General features: G+C 41.6%; 1 protein-coding gene across 5 annotated transcripts in view; it reads right to left on the bottom strand.

Annotated features, from left to right (window-relative positions):
• Positions 1–27,067, bottom strand: part of LOC124856974 (membrane-associated guanylate kinase, WW and PDZ domain-containing protein 3-like) — a 185,098-nt gene that overhangs the window by 33,406 nt on the left and 124,625 nt on the right. For all 5 annotated transcript variants that reach the window (XM_047347982.1, XM_047347983.1, XM_047347984.1 and 2 more), the window contains exons 4-6: positions 7,130–7,336; positions 4,314–4,473; positions 1,762–1,841 (exon numbers count right to left, since the gene is read on the bottom strand). In XM_047347982.1, coding sequence (XP_047203938.1) covers positions 1,762–1,841; positions 4,314–4,473; positions 7,130–7,336 — 447 coding nt within the window. The remainder of the gene's footprint in view (positions 1–1,761; positions 1,842–4,313; positions 4,474–7,129; positions 7,337–27,067) is intronic.

Raw genomic sequence — 27,067 nt, 5'->3', positions numbered from 1 at the left:
TCCTCTCTGAGTGGTGTTTCAGGACTTGTTTCACTGTGATATTGACAGTCCCCTACTAGCTTCAACAGCATCTTCACAATGTCATTTGCTTTGGTTCTGGTTTGAATGCACACATTTTACAATAAAACACATTAATCTCTGGGACACAGAATCTATCTCTTTCCTGAATTATAGCATGACTGGACATTCCCATGCTGTTCATATTTGCATATAATTTTTTGAAAAGATGAACATGGCCCCTTCAGGCATTTGGGAATTCCAGCCAAGGAAAAATTAGACTGAAGGCGGTACACAATTGTCTTTCTAATATCTTGTCAAATGTTTTTGATTTTTTTTAATCACATCTTATGAGGGACGCAGTTTTTAGGTGCTGCCTTCAAATACATCCACAAAACTAACTATAAGCTTATAAAGTCATGACATCATCCTCTGGGCTTTCTAAGACTGTTTGTATAATCTTAATGTATGTAAACATCTGACCTTGAGGAATGTGATAAAAAAAATCTGTATCTCTCATTATTCTGACACTTAGCAAAATAAATAAACTTGGTAATCCCTAATGACCTAAAGCAGGAAAGGTGTATTATTTATTGACAGACAGAAAGAAAAATTGATTGTTTTTTTATTCATTGTGTGCAAATATCTCGTTTCAGCTATTGTTTTAAATACAACTTGCCCCGATTTTACAAGCAGACCTTGATGTTTTACATGAAATGTACGTTTCTAAGTCTCATCAATCATACATAGTGACAGAACTGTCCAAATTGCAGAAAAAAATGTCCACCAACCCAAAAGTGAAGAAAACGTGAGACTTTTTATAGAAAAATAAAACGATTCCATGTTTAACTCGCCTGTATCTTTACACTGATTTACTACAGAAACATAAATGACACATCAGAGTCTACTGGTGGTGCACTGGTGGAAAACTGTCATTAGGAGACAGTTTTTTCTGAAAATAACCTTTAGATAAAATGCTACACTTAACCTCGCCATGGTAACCTGAACCCATAGCAGACGGACAGCTGGTAATCATCAGCATCTCTCATTACTGTTCAGTTTACACAGAATTTAATTGTTTCACATTAAATCTTTTAGCATTAAGCAAGCAACAATGAATGGGCAATTCTTGAATTCCCACTGCATTTTCTCTAGAAATGACGTCATCTGGTCACCACCTTTTTTATTCTAGTTTTAGAAGATTAGCATAAAAAGTTGCAAAAAAATTTTCACAACATGTAGAGAATATTTATGTAGTATTTAGTAAGCAAATAGCCTGGAATGAATAATGTGCATCATTTCCTGATGAAAATATCATGCAGAACGAGAGAAAAACAGCTCTTAATGTAACAGAAAGCTTGGAGTTGCCTTTCAGACAAGCCATGTAGGTTTTTGTTGTAAAAATCCATTAAAAACTTGCTGAAGGGTCCCACTCTTTCAGAAGGGGCATGTCTTCTTTCTGTCTGCACTTAAACCAACATTATCATCCTGGGGATACAAAAGAACCACATGTATGATATTTCTTTAAGGAGATGCCTGGCCTTAGATTTCAGAATATTTGGGTCATGATTCTGAGGGGTCATGACATTTTAAAATCAAGCTGAATACTTAGATATTATTATTCTGGTTAAAATGCTAGTCATGGATTATATAATGCAGTTGAGCAATCAGATAGATCTGGGCCACTGCATTTCCCTGAACGTATGTGTAGTGGTTTAAAGAACTATGATATGCTTGAGTAAACTAGAGAAGCACAGTACGTACCGCCATCCTCACACTTCTCTGGGGGCTTTGCCTTCTTCGCCAAGCGGGGGTCCAACCACGTGGTTGTCTTTGTATTGTGACTGCGGAGCACAAAAGCAGTGGACAGAAAACATCAACGATATGGACTTGTACCAGAAGGGAAATAGGAGCTGAAGGAAAAGGACTGACTGAAAGAAAGCCGGGTTTCCCTGTATAATATGCTCTTCTGGACAAGAGTTACTGGACTTAACACAGACAAGCTCATTGGATTCTGTTCATCCGCCGCTGTGTTTATGTTAACGTGGCCTTTTCTTGGAGAAGAACAGAATCCTCTAAATGTGAAACATGTCTCGTTTATCCTCAAATGGATTGAATATCTGAAGTGTGTAATCAACAGGAATATCACAATAGTCTTCTAATATCTCCAGAGATAAGCGGCTTATAGCAAAATATGAATGAAAGACAAACAGCTTAAAATATCTTCCTAGAAAATCTAATATCTAAAACCTGTGTTGTGTTGAACTGAACAAGAACAGAAAATAAAACTGAAGAGTGGAGGTCTTTTCTTTACATTTGAAAACCTGGAGAAGAATATCTGGCTATTGAGACCAAAGGATAACAAATTTTACCAAAGTAGTTATTTTTTTCTTGCAAACCCATTGATGATCAAAGAAATAGAAGGAAGGACACAAAAAAACATAATTGTACAGCGACACTTCGATCTTATTTATTATTTCATGTCTAGTATCGGTGGTCGGAAACGTTAGTTTGTACTGACAAGTTTGATAAATTGCCTATTGAAGATCAAAATTAACCAAATACCTAATGAGATTAAATACAGAAACTACATTTTACCATCACACTACACAACATACTCCATTGTTGCAGTTTGACAGAAAGTTGATCAGATTTCATCAGATCATCAGGTACACACACTATGGCTGCATGACATTAGGAAAAACATGTGATTGCAACAAGATTGTTGAATATTGCAAAGTCGCCCATGATTAACCCACATTTACCATCATCACAAAGCTTTCTGCACTCCCCATGACCTTTAGCATCTCAGCCACTATCATTTAAATCAAGTGTGTTTGTCAAGTGTGGAGCTTTCATCCAACTGTCTAGATGTATTATTTTCATCCAGATAGTGAAAAACATGCACAGTATTTTGAATATAATAGCCTACTAAATACTGTATCCTATACTGTAACAGTCCTTTAACATTTTGATATTGCATACACTCATAGTGCAATAATAATTGCAGTTTGATATATGGTATCTGGCCACTTTATTAGATGCACACCAGCTTTTTGCCTTAGTTCTTCATGGCATAGACTAAACAAGGTTTTATAAATATTTCACTGAGATTTTAATCCATACAAAATAATATAACACAGTTGATGCAGATTTATCAGCTGCCCGCCCATCATGTGAATATCCCGTCCCATCCCACCTCAGAGGAACACAGTTGGATTTAAATCTGGTGACTGTGGAAGCCATTGGAGTAAACTACCTGTTATGTTTAATCTAGCCAACAGAAGATGGTTAAACTGTAGTCACAAGGAGATGTACGTGGTCAGCAACAATACTCAGGTGGGTTGTGGCATTTAAACGATGATAAATGTGCCAAGATAATATTCCCCACACCATGATCCCATCACCAGCAGCCTTTTATTCCCCATTTGGATACTGAGTTTGACCTTCAGCAAGCTGCTTTCACCATGTCTAGATACCTAAATGCATGGAGTTGCTGCCATGTCATTGGTTGATTCATTGTTTGTGTTAACAGGCACTTCAAGAGTTGTACTTAATAAAGTGGTCAATGAGTGTTTGATCCTACTTGTTGATCTATAACAGAAGTGTCCCAAGTGTAGCCAGGGGGCCATTTCTGTCCCTCTGAATGATTTTGTATGGTACCTGAATGCAATTTAACAATGGTACAAGTTTGACAGACCAGCACAGGCAGTTCGTACATTGCAGCAAGCGTATCTGAAGAAACAGTGTCCAATATCCTGTTCTTGTTGCTATATCAATTGACCCTAAAAATTCCAAAATTATATGCCTTTCTTTTAATGAGCCAGAAGTCTGAGACCCTTTTTATATTTCAGATCTTTGTTTCTTTTATTATAATATTCAATGTTTAGTTTATTGTTGAGCATGTAAAATAATTACATGCTAAATTATCAATCAGTGGGGAACTTCTCAAATCCAGTGCATGAAGTACTTCTCTTCTTTAAACAAAAAGTCCATGGCCAAATTTGAACCCAAAATGTAATTGCTATGAGCCAGCAGTGCTAACCATAACTCCACCATACAGCCCTGAACCAGTGTTAGGACAAATTGTTTATATTAGTTTTTGTCCTGTATCATATGAATTGCTAAATAACATCAATCATGTACATCATGACTGTTTTAACAAATAATAAATTTGCTAAGACATAAATTAAATACTAAGCTGTTTATATTTTTTTACATACATTATTTGTAAAAGCTTTGTATTGACTCAACAGTGTGGTAGATGACACAATTTTCTCATCAGGCAATGGTCACACCGGCCCTGTCTCACTTACTCTATAAAGTAGACCATGCCAGTCTCGGTGTAAGCCATTTCCCAGTTGTATGGCAGGGGCTCCAGGCTGTCATCGCGGGGAAGAGAGCTCCATGTACGGAAGTCCATGGTGCTGCTAGACTGAGTGTAGCTGGGCACCGTTTTCCTCCAGTCTTTGTTCTCTAGAGAGAGTGGATGGACATGTTAAAAAAAGGGATAAAAATAGAAAAAGACAGTTGGAGGTTAGACCGCAGAAACACAGAGGCCATCTACTTTATATTACTTGCTGCAGGGGAGTAAAGGGAGAAGATATTCGGCTCATAGGATTTGCATTGAAGTGATGATGTGTGTGCATGTGTGGGTCTGCCAAAGGGTTGTTTTGCATTTCCCACAGCATGCTGTTAGTCTTTTTGCCTATGTATATATGTATATTCCCCACAGTTTTCAGTGATAGAGGTGAGAACTCCCTTGGACAGAGCCATTTGAACCCAGAAGCCATCTCTATTTTATAATTCTTCATCGCTCTTTCTATTATACCATACTTATTTTTGTAGAAACTTCATTTTAATGAGAAACTACACTATAATGAACACGAAACATGCAACAAAGGCTCAGCTAATTCACTTAGCACTCAACGCTTTTTCTCAGAAGATGATTATAAAAGATGAAAGACAAGAGCTTTTCATCCTTTCCTTTTTATGTAGAGCCAACCTCCCAACAATAGAAAATAACGTCAAAAGATGTAATGTGCAGCACACACACCTAAAGCATTTCAAAGATTGTTTGCAAAATAAATTATTCTATATGAATCCTAAAAATGATTTGTTAAAATCTGAACGCACTGTTTTTCATCGACATTTTGGACAAATTCTGCTTCTTGAACGGTCTTCTTTTGCCTTCATGATCAAAAACACACTGTTGTGCATAATCTTTACTGAGACAAAATGGGCATGGCATGCTTGAAGATGTGAGCTTGTCATGTGGACACTTTGAGAAACAGCCAGAGGGAACAGCCCCAAGGAAAGAAGAGTTCATCAGCAAGGTTCAAAGAAGGGTGAAGGTCCACTCGACAGTAGGACGGTAGTTAATAACGACAGTCAGAGCTCTGATGAAACATGGAGCTTACATTTTCCATTAACCTCTATTTTTCATTCCACCGTGCTCGTTCTTTCCATCTATGGCTGGTCTGAGATCGCTTTGCAGTAGTACTTCAACAGAGCAGTCATCTGAAACCAGTCTCCTACCATAAAAAGAACTCCTGGATCATTTAGTGTTTGACTTCAATATGACAGAGCCGTTGGGTAAACAGACATTGGATCTCTGTGAATCCTTTGTGCAGCTGAGCAAGCAACGTTTGAGCAGTTTCTGTCAAAACAATGTTTCGTTCTGGAGAAATTATTTTCAGCTTGGACTTGCTTCACTGTTAACCCCAATATTCTTTCGAAAAAAAGGCCAGGTATGTTGCAAAGCATGTAACCTACTTCTGTCACAGGAGTTTACTCCTTGAAAGCTTTAAGGGGAGATTTAGTCCTTAGAGAGACAAGGAGCTGAGCTGATTGAACTCTGAAAGGTGACCTGTGATAAAGTGAACTGGTTGGACACAGTAGGAGTTTTGTTAGGTTTAGATGTACCGATAGTTTTCCTGGCCAATACTCATTTCTGGTTCACTTTGATATCTGAGTTGCCGATTCAAAATTTATATTTTTTTCTTAAATTATTAATGCATAAAGGAGGAAAAAATTGCCAGAGGTTCTGTGATAGGTAATAATTTTGATTCAAATAGAGGTTCAACCAGTTTATATAATCTGTTTTTTTTTTTTCATTTTAGTCAATCTAAACTGGTCCTGATGGCAAAACAAGTATGGAAAACAGCCCTGTTGTGCTTTCACCACTAGAATATATGTTTTGTAAATATCAAACTGTGGTTTAAAGAATCTGTAGACATATTCAGTTCAGTCTAAATCTTTCAGATTTTAAACCAGAGAAGTGTTAGTTGTTGTCTGTCTGTCATGATTTGCCTGTGTTAGGTGTGAGTTTTTACTTTCCTTCTTGTCTGTTTCTCTCCACTTCCCTGTTTATGTTCATTAGTAGTTGTTATTTTAGTTTAACTCATTCTTTACTTATTTATTGTATTCCTGTACATTTAGAGTTCTGTTAGATTCCTTTCAGTGTTTCTGTGTTCCTGCTCATCTGTGTTCATTAGACTCCCTCATTCAGTTGCTCTGCATACTCCCTGACACCAGCTGCTCCACATTTAATCTGGTTAGATCTTCTTGTTCACTGGTTATTTCTCCACCCTGCTTCTGTACATGGTTGAGGTTCCTTCCATTGTTACTGTTTTACTAGACAAGTCAGGTTCACTCCAGCTGGAAAACTCTTGCAAGAGAGCTTTTAACTTTATGGCTACTGTCACATTTTGATATTGGGAGGTCTTGTGACAGGCCTTTGACCACTTTCAACATTAGTTATTACAACAAAGTGACAGAGAGAAGCAGTTTTGACAAATTAACCTAAAAACTAAATTAATTTTGCAAGAGGTTTTTCTTTTCTCAGGGATCTATTTTAATTTTGTCCATGTCCACAAAACATATATATTTTGACAAACACATGAAGCTAAAGGGGATTCCTGTCCAGCAAGCTTTTTAAAATGACTATGACTAAAGAGGATTCACTCAAATACACAGGCCTTTAAAAAATGTGCACAAACAGCAAACACATGAAACTATTTAAATTGCAAGAAAAATAGTTGCATGGACCTCTCTGAAGAGACTTCCACAACAAGCAGACAATCGCAGAAAGACTGCTGTTTAATATAACTGTGTTTTAAAATAAACTGACCAGGCAATCCATTGACCAGCGGGGGCCTCTCATCATCATCCTCCTCCTCGGGTACGGTGCTATCCTTCCTATCCATCTTACTGACTGAGGTGGTGCGCTTCCTGGGGACATCGCCGCTGAAGTCCTCATCAAACAGCACCTGATCCACCAGGTCAGGCTGCACCAGGTTGGGCTCGGCTGGAGGCTTCGGGGTCCCATAGTAGTTACCTTGAGAAAGAAAGAAAGAAAGAAAGAAAGAAAGAAAGAAAGAAAGAAAGAAAGAGAAGAAGATGAAAAAAATATGGATGTTGCAACCAGAAATATAGAAGCTGGGGTTCAAATCAACAAGCAAACGGGAAAAAAAATATGTGTGATATATATTTACTGTCTGTTTATCATAGGTGTGTTATCAACCAATATATCTAACATTATTGAAGTAAAGTTATTATATTCTCAAAATGTCACACAGCAGCACTTCGGGCTTCCAAGTTCCATGTTTCTGAGAGTCCCTCCTTCGCATGATTTGCTCGTAACCTTCTGCTTTGTTTTCCCTCAATAACTGCACCACAGGGCTTCCATGACTCATGCAACATTAAAATCCTTTCACTTGAAATTTGCTAGAAACTAATTACACTGATCATTGAATACAGCAATTATCTATCGCTCACTTTGTGTTTTTTCCTTGATGAAGAAAGACCCTGTGTATGTTGACTATAAATATTCAAAGAGATCACAGCACCCTGAAACAGAGGGGATGGAGTGCAAAACTTTGTAAAATTATTTTCTCATTTAACTCATGGGTGAATCCATATATCTATGGGCTGGTGAATAGTATGTGGAATGCAATTTGCGCACAGAATACGTAATTATTCCACCTCCATTAGGATTATAAATAATGTGCCCACTAATTTTTATCTCCACCAATTATTATGAGTATTTGTTTTCTAAATGTTGCACTGTCAGATGTGTTTACACTAAAACCACCAAATTATTTTCTATCAATCCATTTGCAAGATAAAATATTTACATTTATATTTGTTCAATAAGCGATCTCGGCTAAAACAAGACATATAATTGGATTAATTAAAGTATCTAGAGAAATACCACAGGGAAATGGGAATATCTTTCAATTTTAATTAGCTGCCATCAATTTGATCATACTTCAATTTAGTCCCAGTTGTGAATGAAACTATGATATTATGTTCTTTTGATGTACTTAAGCTTGAACATACCAACCTAACAAATACTGTTTTTGCAGAAGCAGCATTTATCAACTTTAGATATTTCTATAGCATGGGGGGGAAAAAAGCTGACATCAGCGTAATGTGTGAAGAACAGAGGGTTTTTAGGACATCACAGACATTCCAACAGCTTTACAGCACTAACTCTCACACCACAACCACTTTTCTGATAAGTGAGCTCATCTTGAGCCCATCCTCATCTCTGTATGCATGCTAACGACAATACAAAGTGAACTAGGGTAATGCAGCGATAGCAGATCTCCCATAAAGCAGCAAGAAGATTGAGGAGGAGAGAAAGGCTGGATGAAAGCTTGCCCCTCTCTTGTTGACATGCAACTCTGTGTTTACTAAATGACACTCATCCGCATTTGTCAAAGATGGCTTCATTAACAGGAGTTGCATAACGATAGCAGGGAGAGATTGGGTGTGCTGCCTAATCCCTGCCTGTCTCCTGCTGCACGCTGACATTCATCAGCCTGACGCTACCTCTGTGATTAACTACTTACAAACATGTGTCTTGGCCCCTGATAAATGTGTGCTGCATATATAGAAGCGTGTGAAAGCAGTGTGTCAGTGAAGATTTGTGGCACCATTTGCCATTACAAATGGTGGGAAGCCTCATAAGCAGATGAGCCTGAGAAGCTTGTCCGGCGGCACTTGTGAACCTCATGTCACAGGGTTGATGAGCCAGGAAAGAGTGAGCCGACTCCTTCAAAAAGTGTGCGAGCCATTTTACGGTAGTGGGCTCAGCTACTGGAAATGAAAAGATTTATTTTGTCAATGACATTCTGTAGAGGCTCCACAAGGTCATTAGCCTCTTCATCTTGCCACAATCAGACTGAGCAGATAGATGCACAGTCAAATGACCATTCACCTATGACCTAAAGGCTCCATTCACATTCAAATCCAATTTAATCTTCTTTTCCTTTTTTCTGTCTTGAAAATGTGCGACTCATGTTGGGGTCATCCATTTTGGTTGGACAGACTAACTAGGCTGCGCAGCTCAACAGACGTCGCAGTTCTGACGTCACCCGGGATTATAAAACCCGCAGAAAATAAACTTTTGCCACCATTTCCAGCGTGTCTCACAGGACGACGCAACGGAGGCGCATATCTGGAGCGACAGAAACTCACAGGCGAGTTACTTTTTTCCTCCACACGGCCATTCTCGGAAGAGCTTGAAAGCTGGAATTCAGTCTGATACAAGAAGGTCAGAAGATTTATATACTGATCGAAGACTCCCCTGACACTCCGGCGCAGGTGAAAACCCAAAGAGGTTTGGTTCCAAGGAGATGAGTTTTTCTCCTTGTTGATTCAGTCGACTGCAATGGTTCCTCATATTTTTCCCGTTTTGGACGGATGAGAAGTTTACCGTTTTTGTGTTGATCACGGACGCATGTCACTCTGGTCCCCCCCTCATTTCCTTCAGACCTACGATTCATCCTCAAACGGTGGAGAGAAGAAGTCAAAGTCAAAGTAATTTTGTTCTTTTTCTATTTTAAATTGGTGCATTTAGAGGTCTGGGCAGGGTGACGCATAGTTAAGGTGATTAATAATCACTAGTAGTTAATCCAAGGTCTCAACTTGTTGCATGCAATACTGATTGAATTGTTTTTTGCTGAACTGTGTTTAATTTGCTGTGTAGCTGAATCGTGGAGCATGGATGCGATTAGCAAGGTTCATGTTTATGTCTGGCTGATCCAAAATCAGCCAGGAGTTAGAAGTTGGACTTTTAAAAGTTTTCCATTCAAAGCAACTGCGGTCTGGCCTCATGGTCTGCCCACTCCTTTGTCCCAGTTTTATTACTGGAGTTTTTCCACCGAGTTCCCGTCTCAGAGCTTTATGACACTTTGTTTGAGATTTAGGGCAATCAGCTGTTAGTGGCTAAAGGGGCGTGGCCCCCCCGTTCTACCAGCTGATAGCTGCCATCGTGACACATCAGCGCACCAAGAAGGCTGCCCTGGAAGTGGTTCTGCTTCACTTTCCGAGTTAACCAAAATTGCACATTTTGTCCATAAAACTGCTGGTTTTATCTTCATAGACCCTCCCTGCGCAAATATGATCTTTTATTATTACTGTTAGGTAGTCAATTTATCCTCCTTGTGTAGAATTGTGCTTTGAGTTACTTAAGTGAAGGTTTTTGGACCAGAGTAGTAACTATATCAGGGCTATATAGTTTCAATACATTTTTACATATATATATATATATATATATATATATATATATAAGAGAAGCATTAGTGTTGATTTTGTGCAAGAGTGATTTATCTGTCAAAATAAGGTCAAAGTTCGCCTACTGTTCGGTGAAGCGGTTGATTAAACAGTGAAAATTAGCGTGGTTTGATTAATAATGATCAATTATTAATGATAATTAACGAATTGCAATTGTTAAGTGCTTTGAGCCCATAATCACAACACCGGAGGACATCTCAGACTTCTATTCATAAGTTATGATTTTTGGTTAAGAAAAGAATTTTTCTGAATTATGATTTTTAATTAAAACATTTTATATATATTCATTAATTAATAATTATAATCCTTACACTCATTAACACCACAGGGTCTCCAAAACAACTGGATTGCAGTAGATGTCCACTTGGCAGAATGTTTGTATTAGTTGGGAATTATAACAAATTATATATTAGCAGAAAAACTCCCTTTGTTCTATCTGTAGTATTATTATTGGCTGTATGACATCACAAGACTTTACCTGAAAAGCCAGCTCTGATTGGCTGACCCATGTGAGGGTCCTAAGTAGGAAAACAAATCTCAGAAGAACAAATGAACTAAGCCAGTAACAACATCTAACCAAAGTCACCAGGATCTGGCCATTCGTTGGAACTGTGGATGTGATAAATGTTTACTTTGCATAGTCTGCCTTTTTTCTTTCTGAGTAAAGCTCTGAAAAAACAAATTTTTGTATATTTCACTTATCTTTCATGTGTGCTTTGCATCATTCAGTAACCTTTTTGAACACAACCTCTTTGCATTAACACCCTGATTTCAAGCCAAGAGTGAAAAACCTTCTGACATTCAGTGATCATTTGAAACCAAGATGGGGCCTGCTATTTGTTTCGCCACTATTTGACATTTTTAATCAGCTGACATGATGCATCTGCTCTAATGACTTATAACTGACAGGACCTTTTAGATATTGTACGCCATCATGAGTTTGTTTTGAGGAGGAAATTCAAGGTCAATGCCTCCAACTCACCACCTTTCCTTACTGATATACAGGTCCTTCTCAAAATATTAGCATATTGTGATGAAGTTCATTATTTTCCATAATGTAATGATGAAAATTTAACATTCATATATTTTAGATTCATTGCACACTAACTGAAATATTTCAGGTCTTTTATTGTCTTAATACGGATGATTGTGGCATACAGCTCATGAAAACCCAAAATTCCTATCTCACAAAATTAGCATATTTCATCCGACCAATAAAAGAAAAGTGTTTTTAATACAAAAAACGTCAACCTTCAAATAATCATGTACAGTTATGCACTCAATACTTGGTCGGGAATCCTTTTGCAGAAATGACTGCTTCAATGCGGCGTGGCATGGAGGCAATCAGCCTGTGGCACTGCTGAGGTCTTATGGAGGCCCAGGATGCTTCGATAGCGGCCTTTAGCTCATCCAGAGTGTTGGGTCTTGAGTCTCTCAACGTTCTCTTCACAATATCCCACAGATTCTCTATGGGGTTCAGGTCAGGAGAGTTGGCAGGCCAATTGAGCACAGTGATACCATGGTCAGTAAACCATTTACCAGTGGTTTTGGCACTGTGAGCAGGTGCCAGGTCGTGCTGAAAAAAGAAATCTTCATCTCCATAAAGCTTTTCAGCAGATGGAAGCATGAAGTGCTCCAAAATCTCCTGATAGCTAGCTGCATTGACCCTGCCCTTGATAAAACACAGTGGACCAACACCAACAGCTGACACGGCACCCCAGACCATCACTGACTGTGGGTACTTGACACTGGACTTCTGGCATTTTGGCATTTCCTTCTCCCCAGTCTTCCTCCAGACTCTGGCACCTTGATTTCTGAATGACATGCAGAATTTGCTTTCATCCGAAAAAAGTACTTTGGACCACTGAGCAACAGTCCAGTGCTGCTTCTCTGTAGCCCAGGTCAGGCGCTTCTGCCGCTGTTTCTGGTTCAAAAGTGGCTTGACCTGGGGAATGCGGCACCTGTAGCCCATTTCCTGCACACTCCTGTGCACGGTGGCTCTGGATGTTTCTACTCCAGACTCAGTCCACTGCTTCCGCAGGTCCCCCAAGGTCTGGAATCGGCCCTTCTCCACAATCTTCCTCAGGGTCCGGTCACCTCTTCTCGTTGTGCAGCGTTTTCTGCCACACTTTTTCCTTCCCACAGATTTCCCACTGAGGTGCCTTGATACAGCACTCTGGGAACAGCCTATTCATTCAGAAATTTCTTTCTGTGTCTTACCCTCTTGCTTGAGGGTGTCAATAGTGGCCTTCTGGACAGCGGTCAGGTCGGCAGTCTTACCCATGATTGGGGTTTTGAGTGATGAACCAGGCTGGGAGTTTTAAAGGCCTCAGGAATCTTTTGCAGGTGTTTAGAGTTAACTCGTTGATTCAGATGATTAGGTTCATAGCTCGTTTAGAGACCCTTTTAATGATATGCTAATTTTGTGAGATAGGAATTTTGGGTTTTCATGAGCTGTATGCCAAAATCATCCGTATTAAGACAATAAAAGACCTGAAATATTTCAGTTAGTGTGCAATGAATCTAAAATATATGAATGTTAAATTTTCATCATTACATTATGGAAAATAATGAACTTTATCACAATATGCTAATATTTTGAGAAGGACCTGTACCTGCTTACCTCCATCACACACCTTTCTGCATTCTGCGGAGAAAGCATCCATGGAGACAGGGAAGGCGAGGTGGTGTCCATATTAAAGCTCTCCAGAGATCGTCTTGAGGGGATCCATGACCTTTTGGGAGTTGTTTTTCAACCATACGCAGGATTGTGCCTGTGGTTCCTGGAGCAGCAGTGGACCAGGAGCACCTGCTGGAGGCAGGGCTCACCCGCCGCCGACCACTGAGTTGGACCCCATCCACGGAAAAGGAGGAGGTGATCATTAACTTGGTTCTTGCTATTGCTAGACTTAAGCTAACAAGACATTTGTTCTAAATTACGTTTTACTTCAAGAGAGTTGGATTTTATGTTCCTGACCGAGACGTGGCTTTGAGCTGGTGACTCCATTTTCGGAACTTCTCCCTCCAGACTGTGGCTTCTTCAGAACCCCTCGGACTTCAGGTGAAGGTGGAGGAGTCGCTGTAGTGTTCAAACTGCGTTTTTCTTGTTGGCAGCTTCCAATGAACAACTTTTCCAACTTCAAAGTCCAACTGATAGAAATAAAATGTGACTCTCCAGTGTTGTTTGCAGTGATCTGCTGTCCACCACATAGACAGCGTCGTAGTCTCAGCTGCGTTTACAGACACTGAGCTTCCATCCCTGAAGTATCACATAGATGGAGATGTCGATCAGCTCCTGGATGATTTGAATGCTGTCTGTTTGGATGTTAATGCTCCTTTAAAGACTAAATGCTGCAAAGCATCCATGGAGCCATGGCTCAATAAACACTACTGTGCCCCAGCCATGGGACACAAACAGAGAGACTGGTAAAAAGTTGGAATCCTTAAATGCACCACATTAACCTACCCTTAGTACAGCCAAGGACGCAGGAGTCACAGCTGGAATCCCTGTGATGTCATGGACTTGTCACAAACAAAACACTTTTCCCAACCACGCCTTTTTCGCTTTTTCCTGCCGCATCAGAGAGGGAGCACGCAACCATCTGAATACCTTTGAAACTTGCTGGCAAGTGAAACTCTACCTCAAAGAATCTTTGGATCCAAAGTTGACTACGATCTGGTTTTAATGTATCAATTGGGCAAAGAGCAATCAAAAGTTAAGTTATGATCTGCTGTATGTGCATCCAGCAAATCACAAAGGTAATTAAAACAAGCTGCCTTAAACCTTTCTTTTTGAGCTTCTGCAGAAAAGGAGTTTGAGCAGATGTTCCCCCAGAAGAGACAGCGTCTCCAATAACGTCGAGTTAACCGATTTTCCCTTCCCTGCTTGAGAGGAATATATGTATAGGAACTCTACAGCCTTCCTGTGTGCCAGTCCGAGCTACTGAGAGCAGCTTTGTGAGAGTAGTTTTATTGCAAGACATCCTGGCACTAGAGGGACCCCCTCTGTTGGACAGAGTGCACTGGTCCCTGCAAATGAAACCGATGCCTGAGAGCCTCCTGTGTGTTCATTATGCACGTCCACTACTCTAATGTGAGAGATACGATCCTGCACAAATCGACTTTAAAGCCTCTGATGTTCAATAGAAAAAAAAGTACATTCTACACCTCAGCAGTGACAAAGAAGACATCTGCCTTTGGAGACGTGAAAAAGCATCTGAGATTAATTGCAGGGGTTAAATTTGCTCTGCATTTCCCTGCCACTCTGTGCATCACCCTCCCTGGGAAAATGAACAATGTTTAGAGGATTCATTGCTGACCATGGACTTTGTTAACCATCATTAGGGAATGCTGGAGCTGGCGACAACTAATGGGATCTCGTCTCTAAGAAAACTTTGAACATTTACAGTACAGACCAAAGGTTTGGACACACCTTCTCATTCAAAGAGTTTTCTTTATTTTCATGACTATGAATATTGTAGCTTCACACTGAAGGCATCAAAACTATGAATTAACACATGTGGTTCTTCAAAGTAGCCACCGTTTGCTTTGATTACTGCTCCACACACTCTTGGCATTCTGTTGATGAGCTTCAAGAGGTAGACACCTGAAATGGTTTTCCAACAGTCTTGAAGGAGTTCCCAGAGATGTTTAGCACTTGTTGGCCCTTTTGCCTTCACTCTGTGGTCCAGCTCACCCCAAACCATCTCGATTGGGTTCAGGTCCGGTGACTGTGGAGGCCAGGTCATCTGGTGCAGCACCCCATCACTCTCCTTCTTGGTCAAATAGCCCTTACACAGCCTGGAGGTGTGTTTGGGGTCATTGTCCTGTCAAAAAATAAATGATGGTCCAACTAAACACAAACCGGATGGGATTGCATGCCGCTGCAAGATGCTGTGGTAGCCATGCTGGTTCAGTATGCCTTCAAATTTGAATAAATCCCCAACAGTGTCACCAGCAAAGCACCCCCACACCATCACACCTACTCCTCCATGCTTCACGGTGGGAACCAGGCATGTAGAGTCCATCTGTTCACCTCTTCTGTGCCCCACAAAGACACGGTGGTTGGAACCAAAGATCTCAAACTTGGACTCATCAGACCAAAGCACAGATTTCCACTGGTCTAATGTCCATTCCTTGTGTTCTTTAGCCCAAACAAGTCTCTTCTGCTTGTTGCCTGTCCTCAGCAGTGGTTTCCTAGCAGCTATTTTACCATGAAGGCCTGATTCACACAGTCTCCTCTTAACAGTTGTTCTAGAGATGTGTCTGCTGCTAGAACTCTGTGTGGCATTGACCTGTTTTCTAATCTGAGCTGCTGTTAATCTGTGATTTCTGAGGCTGGTGACTCGGATGAACTTAACGCCCGCAGCAGAAGTGACTCTTGGTCTTCCTTTTCTTGCCATAATACAAATTCTAACAGTCTATTCAGTAGGACTATCAGCTATATACTGTATCCACCTCCTGCACAACACAACTGATGGTCCCAACCCTATTTATAAGGCTTGAAATCCCACTGGGCACACCTGTGAAGTGAAAACCATTTCAGGTGACTACCTCTTGAAGCTCATCAACAGAATGCCAAGAGCAGTAATCAAAGCAAAAGGTGGCTACTTTGAAGAACCTAGAATATAAGACATATTTTCAGTTGTTTCGCACTTTTTTGTTCACTATATAATTCCACATGTGTTAATTCATAGTTTTGATGCCTTCATTGTAAAGCTACAATATTCATAGTCATGAAAATAAAGACAACTCTTTGAATGAGAAGGTGTGTCCAACCCTTTGGTCTGTACTGTATCTTGGAGGCCTACACTCTATGTGGTCAACATGAGATCTTTTGGTTGGATAAGGATATCATCTTAACTGGGCACTATTTTGATGGACAGGTTTAAAAATGGCAGACTAGCTTACAATCACATTTTTATGATTGTCCCAAGCTTGCACAGTGTTTTGACAGTAACAGGTTCAGTGTGAATAAATGTGACATTTGAAAAATTTTTTATCTGCATCTGTATTGGGGAGGCATAGCGGAAGGTGTTTCTTTTGTTTTACTTTATTTTATTATTTGTTTTACTTTATTTTATTATTTTCAGTCACTGGTATGTCCTGTTATATTACACATCACTTATCTTTGGATGCTAATTCAATTAGATGGAGGTTGATCCTGACACATAAATTGTATCATTGCAGTAATGACTGTCAGGTAAAATCTCTATTTGCCATATGTAATGTCAGCTACCATAGAATCTAGCAGACATTTACGATTTGGAATGGCATGGGGCCAGGGAAACCCACAAAGATAAATAAGGTTCTTTCTGACCTTGATAACCAAGGGCTTAAGATTGCATATTTGCAAGAAACACATCTTAAAACATCTGACCATATGAAAATACACAGAAGTCCTATTGCTCTATCTAATGGTAAAGCTAGAGAGATGGCTTTTTTAATACATAAATCTTTACAATTCACACAAATGTCATTGCAGATTCTGTAGGCCATTTCCTGGACTGATTATTTTTTCGTTGACTGTAGGTTGCTTCAATGTTTGGAAGCCTGTACATATAATGCCATCGTCATATCAGATCACTCACCTCTTACGCCAACTTTCAGGTTAGACTTTCATACTCCGAGACCCCACTGCATGCTCAGTACTGCTTCTTTGTCACAGGATGATGTAACTCAGTCTATAGCTCATCAGATAGTCTTTTTTATTGAAACAAATACCACTCCTGATGTGTTCTGTGGTACTTTATGGGAAGCTCTTAAAGCCCTCATAGGAGGTCAAATTTTTTCACACTTGGCCCACAAGAAAAGACAGACTGACCAACCAAAATCAGATATGTCAAATCATATTTCTCAACTACAGGCAACTTATGGTACAACACCTTCATCTAACCTGCTCAAAGAACTTTCACTTGAAAAAAGTAAACTTGATATTTTCTTGCTCCCTGAGGCAAAAACAATCTTCTGAGGCTGTGCCATCTATATTACAAATATGGAAAAAAACGAGTAAGATACTTCCCCATCAACTATGTGAGACTGCAGCATCTAGGCATATCACAAAAATTTAAGAAACCTCAGCGACACACGCATGATGGCAAAATAATTAACAATATTTCAAAGACTTCCATAAAGCTCTCTATACCTTGAAGCATGTAGTGCAACCTAATTTTGATGTTTTTTTCTGCACTTTGAGGATGCTCTTTGTAAACGAAGAATCACGAAATAGGTTAGGGGCTCCGATTACAGCAGAGTTGGGTATTGGTATTAAGAACTCACAAGCTGGAAAGAGCCCAGGGCTAGATGGCTTTCCACCTGAGTTTTTAAAAAAAATTCTCCCCCCACTTAATTCCACACCTATTGAATATATACAATGAATCTTTCATAATGGTTTCCTGCCCCAGACCTTAAGAAAAGCATCTATAGCTTTCATTACAAAAAAAACAAACAAACAAGGATCCGACATATTCTGCATCCTACAGTCCTAAATCTTTACTGAATATGAACTTTAATATACTGGCGAAGGTCTTAGCCTTGAGATTAGAATGAGTTTTTCTCCAAATAATTTTTGTTCACCAAACAGGTTTTATCGAGATTATTCAATATAATTTAAAGTAAATCAAAATCTTCCACTCCTGAAATAATAATGTTGATACATGCTAAAAAGGCATTGCACAGGCTGGAGTGGGAATGCCTGTTTTATGTGATGAAGAAATTACATTTTTGTGGGAAATTCATATTAAGACTACATTTCAATGGCACAAATTGGTTTTATTCCAAAATATATACAGTACTGTGCAAAAGTTTTAGGCAGGTGTGAAAAAATGCTGTAAAAAAGAATGCTTTCAAAAATGGAAGTGGTAATCATTTATTTTCATCAATTAACAAAACGCAGTAAATGAACAAAAGAGAAATCTATATCAAATCAATATTTGGTGTGACCACCCTTTGCCTATAAAACAGCATCAATTCTTCTAGGTACAGTTACACACAGTTTTTGAATGAACTCGGCTGGCAAGATGTTTCAAAAATCTTGTAGAACTAACCACAGATCTTCTGAGGATGTAGGCTTTCTCACGTCCTTCTGTCTCTTCATGTAATCCAAGACACACTCGATGATGTTGAGATCAGGGCTCTGTGTGGGGCCATACCATCACTTCCAGTAAGTCTTGTTCTTCTTTACGCTGAAGATAGTTCTTAATGACTTTGGCTGTATGTTTGGGTTCGCTCACTTAGCATTTTGTAAATTGATCAAAATAAACAATCATCATTTATATTTCTGAAAGCATTCTTTGTTCACAGCATTTTTTCACACGTGCCTAAAGCTTTTGCACAGTACTGTATATTCAAAATATACTGTATATATTCTTCTCGGTCAGTGCAACAGTCACTAAAACAATCTGCTGCAACTTTAGGCCGGTCTAAAATATATCTGTGTGAAATTAAATCACACCAAATGAAGATGTGAATTTTCTCACTTTTACCAACCCCTGGAACAATCCCTGGGCTGGACCAGCAGTATGAATGTGCCCTAAATGTCTTTTAAAAACACATCTTTTTACACTGGCTTGTAATTCTAGAGTATGACCATTAGGGCCAGTTTTTGTTTCTTCTAAGCCTTTTATTGCTGACTGCATTACTTATATTGTCACCCTTGTATATTATTGCTTATTGCTTTTAATATCTTATTTTTATCTTCTATTTCTTTTAAAAAGGACCCCTGCTGCTGTCCTATGTAAAAGTGACCCCTGTAGGTCCCCAGAAGCAGCACTGTCCTTTGTGGCCAGATGTGTCTCTAAGTCGAAAAGGAAGCTGCCTTTTTGTTTGGACCGATGTGTCGGACACAAGAGGCACTTTTACCTTTGTCTTAACCAGATACTGATGTGATTTTGGGTTGATTCTGAGGGTTTTTCGCGTTAAAAACCTTTTTCTCTCCTCCATGTTCTCTTTTCACTTATTAGAACAAGGTCATACATTTCTGAATCAGCCCCTAGAAAGAGCCTTGCTCTTGACATCTGCAAATTAGTCAACATAAGCCGTTACACTGAAAAAGAGCTTCAGTTGCATTCTGACTCTCAGTAAACAAATAGTGTGTAGCTACAATTAGTTGTAGACCGATGCATTATACTTAGTTGGGATATTTTTTGTATCATTTTAAGTAGGCTGTTAGATTTTCAGTGTCTGTTATTTAATAACTGATACGAAAATGATTCTTCTTCTTTTACTGTGCAGCAGTTAAGAACTCAATAGGATGATCAAGAATCCATCTCCAGCTGAAATTAATTTTATAGAAAATTTTGAGATTCATCTGTTGTTTGATCACCAGTAATTACATTAAAATGATTTAAAGTAGCAGACATGGAACTTAACAGCCTTATCAAACATTGCGTCCAAGCAGTCCTTTGTGGTTGCCGTATCACACACATTGATTTTGCGACGAGTTTTGCGATTCAATAAATTTTGCAGCTCAACTTGTGTGTCTGATCAATGTTATTTCTCAGAAAACATAGAATTAAAGACCATTTAAGACAGGTTCAGTGATAAAGGAGGGTAAAAAAACCCATGAAATGACTTCAATAAAATATTTTAAAGTGGACAAAAAACACTATGCAGGACCTATTAACATAATAAGCATTCAGGCAAATCATTTGGGACTATTAGTGAAAGCATTATGATTAGCTAAGAATCCCATTAGCTCACTACCTTGAGCACAGCTCAATTACTGTACACTAATAAACTGAAGGTAATTTATGAGCTTTAATAGAGCACTGTGAGCCATAAAAGGGGACAAATGACCTTGTTTATTCTTCCCTTTTCACAGAGAAATGGGCCGCACCTCAAGCACTACTAAATGGAATAAATCCGATTCCCCGGTCAGAGACTGTACTTCCTGAGGTAACTCAAGAAGTTCAACCTTCCACAGGAGCTGTTGGTCATCTTCTACACTGCCATCATTCAGTCTGTCCTGTCTTCATCCATCTCAGTGTGGTTTGGCTCATCCACAAAACAGGACAGGTCCAGACTGCAACAAATAATCAGGACTGCAGAGAGAATAATCAGGCCTGACCTTCCCTCCATCCAGGACTTATACAGGTCTAGGGTCAAGAAAAGAGCTGCTAAAATCTCTGCAGACCCCACACACCCTGCACATAAACTGTTCAGAGCTTTACCTTCAGGCCGCCGCTACAGAGCACTGTTTACTAAAACCAGCCGCCACAGAGACAGTTTCTTCCCCCAGGCTGTTTCTCTGATGAACATTCAATAGAGTACAAAACAACAGCATACAGATGTTGCAAATGCACCTTTTTTATTAGATATGTGTATATTGTAAATTGTAAATTTGTATATTCTGTAATGCAGAATATTGCATTGTACATTGTATATTGTACATTGTAAATTTTTAATTGTAAATTTGTATATTCTGTAATGCAAAAACAGAACAAAAGAGCAAAGTGTACCGGAGGCAAATTCCTTGTTTGTATGTACGAACTTGGCAATAAAGCTGATTCTGATTCTGATTACTTCCATCTCCTCTTTAAGTTCCCTGTGCAGCTGGGAGATCAACACAGCCTTCCAAAGAAGCCATGCAGTGCCTTCTGCTGACTAGGCTTAAGAGGAAGGAGCAACTGCTATCACAATACTCTCTCACAGGGATAGTGTACCAAAACCTCCCAACTTTTAAGGGCTAATCCACATGTCTGTTCACAGCTAGCCAGTCCTGCTTACACTGCAACAAGAGTGTTCAATAGGAGCTAAGAAACTCAGCATGCTTTCATATCAACCACTGTATGCTCATGCTCTGTTTGCTCTCGACTTTTCTCCCTCTGCCAAAGGTCAACATTTTATGAAGGTGGAAAACCTACCTCGCTCCAGTTAAAGAGGAATTACATCCTTTTGGTGGGGTTTCAGCTCCTGATATTGTAATTCTAAGATAATTTTTTTTAAACAGAAACAGAGATTTTGATTATGTGGACTCTTATAAATTACCTGTCTACACCACGAGGAAAAAAGTTTTGAATTGGCAATAGCATTTTATCATATACTGTCGGAGAATTTCACTTCAGCATCCCCGGATTGCACCTCAGGTCTTTATCCATATAGATAAACTGACAGAGCTGTACAAATACAAAGAAATGCACCTGTGCACATCAAGCAGAAAGCTGATCTCACCTTTGAGGCTCTTTCACTTTGGAAAAGGATTAGACTTTATCTTTTAATTCCATAACTCATAAGCAGCAAAAGATGCAGAAGAAAGGGAGTGACAGAATGGTGTAGTGATGGTACATTTTTATGCAACCAGAGGTTTCCCCCTCAGACTTAGAAAAATCCTTTTCCATTTCATAGCAGCTTGGATTTGCCGCCAAGAAGAATGAGTTTAAAGAGAATGGAGAGATTATCATTGGCATAATCGTTGTGCAATGAGATAAATCCTCTTTTCCAATTTCTCTTTGACACAAATACTGTGAAACCATCTGACTTTCCAAGACATTCAAATGCAGAGTAACAGCACATGTATTGTATTAGAAGAAAAGGTTACGATAGGGACATTTTGAGACAAAACATCTCGAGTTGTGCATACTCTTTACTGCAAAGAGTTTGACAGTTTGACATGAGACGGCTGAGCAGGGGGGCAACAAGCAAACCCACCACAGCCCGCCGCCTCTCCCCGTGGGCCACTCCAGAGTAGAAGAGAGTCACTTTTAAGATGAATGCCTTCCAAAAGTATTTATACAACATTTTCACCTTATGAAAAAATATACTAAGCTTTAAACATCAACCGGATCATGATTTTGAAAATGATAAAATCTCCTAATCCACAAAGCTCCCCACTTAAATTGATGGCAAGAAGAGAATTCATTAGAAAAGCTACCAAGCGACCCATGGTAATTTTGGGGGAGTTGTAGAGATATATTTAGACCTGGACTCTTCCAACAGCCACTGATATGAGGCCATCAAGACTCAGACACATGCACATTTAAAGGATCACATAAATACAATGTGGCCAAATCATTTAGAGCTTTAAAAACAGACCACACCAACATTTCTAACAGAAGGGGTACAGCTGAAGAAGAATAGAGGCCAGCTTCTGTACTGTTCCCAATCAAAAACACAGTCTTTTTTGTCCTTATTGAAATGTAAAACGTTTCAGCCAGCCACTGCTTAATATCTGAAATACAGACAGACAAAGAAGTAGTAGCTTCATCCCTGCTGGAAATTACTTGCAGATATAGTTGTATGTGAAATTTATGAATTTAATGCAGAGTTAATTATATTAGATAAACCCTTAGTGACTTGCTGGTATTGTCAATAATATTAGAGAGCTAATGACATTCTGCCTCTTTAACAGCTGATTTGATAATCCTAACAGCAGTTTCTCAATATTTCCAGGGACATGTGTAGTTTGACTTTCTTCGATTTGGTTTCAATACTGTTCAGCATTCAAGAGCAGGTCCACTGGAATGACAAAAGAATAAAATTGGGAAACTGAGGGGAAACCCAGTCATTTAAAGCATACAACTCTTTGAGTCTTGAAAAGCAGCAGAAAATTCATCAGCAATGGACGTAGTGATGATTTGATGTTTACAAGATAGAGCAACAGTTTTCCTTGAGATATGGGGGGCTTTAAAGTCATTAATAACAGGGAGATGATGTGGAAATCTCAGAAATCTCTAAAACCCCCCTCCTCGCAGGGGTTTTTAGAAAGAAAAGTTGGGTGGGAGGAGATCCACAAATGGTTTCAATCAAGAACATAAAATCCAAAACTTACAATTAAAAAAAGTCGTGATCGTCGTCTTCCGCTTTATCCAGGACCAGGTCGCGGGAGCAGAAGACTCAGCAGAGACACCCAGACGTCCCTCTCCCTAGACACCTCCTCTAGCTCCTCCGGGGGGAGCCCAAGGCGCTCCTAGGCCAGCCGAGAGACACAGTCCTTCCAGCATGTCCTGGGCAATCCCCTGAGCATCCTCCCGGTTGGACGGGCCTGGAACACCTCCCGAGGAAGGCGTCCAGGAGGCATCCGGTATAGATTCCCGAGCCACCTCAACTGGCTCCTCTCAATGTGGAGGAGCAGCGGCTCTACTCCATGCCCCTCCCAGATGGCCGAGCTCCTCACGCTATCTCTAAGGGAGTGCCTGGCCACCCTACGGAGGAAGCTCATTTCAGCCACTTGTATCCGGGATCTCGTTCTATCGGTCATGACCCAGAGTTCATGGCCATAGGTGAGGTTAGGAACGCAGACCGACCGGTAAATTGAGAGCTTCGCTTTTCGGCTCAGCTCTCTCTTCACCACAACGGACCGGCACAGCGCCTCCATTACTGCGGCAGCTGCATCAATCCGTCTGTCAATCTCTTGCTCCATTCTTCCCTCACTCGTGAACAAGACCCCGAGATACTTAAACTCCTCCACTTGAGGCAGGAACTCCCCTCCAATCTGAAGAGGACGAGCCACCCTTTTCCGGTCGAGAACCATGGCCTCGGACTTGGAGGAGCTGATCTTCATCCCAGCCGCTTCACACGCAGCTGCGAACAGCCACAGCGCATGCTGTAGGTCTTGGCTAGAAGGGGCCAGCAGGACTCATCTGCAAAAAGAGAGACGAAATCCTCTGGTCCCCAAACCAGACCCCTTCTGGCCATTGGCTGCGTCTAGAAATCCTGTCCATAAAAGTTATGAACCGGTGACAAAGGGCAGCCCTGCCGGAGTCCAACATGCACAGGGAACAGGGCCAACTTAGTGCCGGCAACGCGGACCAAACTCCTGCTCCGCTAGTACAGAGACCGGATGGCCCCAAATAAAGGGCCCCCGATTCCATACTCCTGGAGCACCCCCTACAGGGCATCACGAGGGACACAGTCGAATGCTTTCTCCAGGTCCACAAAACACATGTAAATCGGTTGGGCAAACTCCCATGAACGGTCAAGTACCCTGTAGAGGGTATAGAGCTGGTCCAGTGTTACACAGCCGGGACGAAAACCACACTGCTCCTCCTGAAGCCGAGGTTCGACTATCGGCCGGACTCTCCTCTCCAATACCCTGGCGTAGGCGTTACCAGGGAGGATGAGGAGTGTGATCCCCCTGTAGTTGGAACACACCCTCCGGTCACCCTTCTTATGGAGGGGGACCACCACCCCAGTCTGCCAGTCCAGAGGCACTGTCCCCGACCACCACGCAATGTTGAAGAGGCGTGTCATCCATGACAGCCCCACAACATCCAGAGACTTGAGGTACTCAGGGCGGATCTCATCCGACCCCGAAGCACTGCCACCGTGGAGCTTTTTAACCACCTCGGTGACTTCAGCCCGGGTGATGAAATAGACCAACCCCGAGTCCCAAGCCTCTGTTTCCACCAGGGAATGCATGATGGCAGGATTGAGGAGATCCTCGAAGTACTCCTTCCACCGCCCGATAATGTCCCCAGTCGAGGTCAGCAGCTCCCCAGCCCCACTGTAAACAGTGTTGACGAAGCACTGGTTCCTCCTCCTGAGGCGTCGGATAGTTTGCCAGAATTGCTTCGAGACCAACTGGTAGTCCTTCTCCAAGACCGAACACCTCCCAGGCCAGAGTTTTTGCCTCTGTCACAGCCCGGGCCGCAGCACACTTGGCCTCACGGTACCCGTCAGCTGCCTCAGGAGTCCCACAAGCCAACCACAGCCAATGAGACTCCCTCTTCAGCTTGACAGCATCCCTTACTGCCGGTGTCCACCTCCGGGTTCGGGGATTGCCCCTACGACAGGCACCGCAGACCTTACGGCAGTGCCTGTCGGTGCCGCAGCTAAGGGGAGCAGCATCGACAATAGATGTGGAGAACATGGTCCACTCGGACTCTATGTCTCCAACATCCCCGGAATCTGGTCAAAGCTCTCCCGGAGGTGGGAGTTGAATACATCCCTGGCCAGACGTTCCCAGCAGACCCTCACTATGCCCTTGGGCCTGCCAAGTCTGTCTGGCTTTCTCCTCTTCCAGCGGATCCAACTCACCACCAGGTGGTGATCAGTGGACAGCTCAGCCCCTCTCTTAACCCGAGTGTCCAAAACATGCAGCCAAAGGTCTGATGATACGACAACAAAGTCGATCATTGACCTCCTGCCTAGGGTGTCCTGGTGCCAAGTGCACTGATGGACACCCTTATGTTTGAAAATGGTGTTCATTATGGACAATCCGTGACTAGCACAGAAGTCCAATAAAAAAACACCACTCGGATTCAGATCGGGGAGGCCATTCCTCCCGATCACGCCTCTCCAGGTGTCACTGCCGTTTCCCACGTGGGCGTTGAGGTCCCCCAGCAGGATAATGGAGTCCCCAGGAGGGGCACTATCCAGCACCCCCGACGGGGACACCAAGAAGGCCGGGTACTCCGCACTACCGCTCGGCCCGTAGGCTGAAACGACAGTCAGAGACTTGTCCCCAACCCGAAGGCGCAGGGATGAGACCCTCTCATCCACTGGGGTTAACCCCAACATGAGACGGCTGAGCAGGGGGGCAACAAGGAAACCCACCACAGCCCGCCGCCTCTCCCCCTGGGCCACTCCAGAGTAGAAGAGAGTCCAGCCCCTCTCGAGGTGATGGGCTCCAGACCCCACGCCGTGCGTGGAGACAAGCCCAACTATATCTAGTCGATATCTCTCAACCTCCCACATAAGCTCAGGCTCCTTCCCCCCCAGCGAGGTGACATTCCAAGTCCCTAGAGCCAGCATAAGCATCCGGGGATTGGGGCGCCATGGTCTCCACCTTCGTCCGCCGCCTAATCCTCTTTGCACCGGTCCCTCACGGTTCAACCTGCAGGTGGTGGGCCCACTGGGGGATGGCCTTGTGTCTCTCGTTTGGGCTTGACCCAGCTGGGTCCCGCGAGGAGCAACCTGGCCACAAGGTACTCTCCGACGAGTCCTGACCCCAGGTCTGGCTCCAGGGTGAGATCCCGGCTCTGCCGTACCGGGCGACATCACGTGCCTCGATTTAGTAGTCCTCATGAAGGTGTCTTGAACTGCTCTTTGTCTGACCCATCACTTAGAGCCTGCTTGCCATGGGGGACCCTACCAGGGGCATTTAAGCCCCAGACAACATAGCATCTAGGATTATTCGAGCAATCGAACCCCTCCACCACGTTAAGGTGGCGTTTCAAGGAGGGGTAAAAAAATAAAAAATAAAAAAGTCGTTCAAGATAAAAGTCGTATTTGCAATGGTTAAGTGTTAATCAGAAATCACAAATCGAACATGGATTAGTTTGTTGCAACGCTTGAGAGAGCAAGCAGAGATTCTCCAGAGCACAGCCCCATCTGCAGGTTCTCACTGGTTGGCGGCAGGGAAGCGGGGGCCCCGGCTTCCAGGGATGCATTATACTCCACTCCTCCTTTCCCTTCGTTTGCAGTGGTGAGCAGCATGAAAGGTGAACGCCACCGTTAGAAGGGTAGTGATGTTACGACAGGCAGCGGTGTGCTTTGATGCTCATTAAAACCATTGATTGAAAGCTTATCCACTGAATCTGAGATTCTG

This window comes from Girardinichthys multiradiatus, chromosome 20 (genome assembly GCF_021462225.1).
Source record: "Girardinichthys multiradiatus isolate DD_20200921_A chromosome 20, DD_fGirMul_XY1, whole genome shotgun sequence".
NCBI classification, from domain to species: Eukaryota; Metazoa; Chordata; class Actinopteri; order Cyprinodontiformes; family Goodeidae; genus Girardinichthys; species Girardinichthys multiradiatus.
The sequence above is the reverse complement of the archived record's forward strand: the minus strand, read 5'-3'. Positions and strand labels throughout refer to the sequence as shown.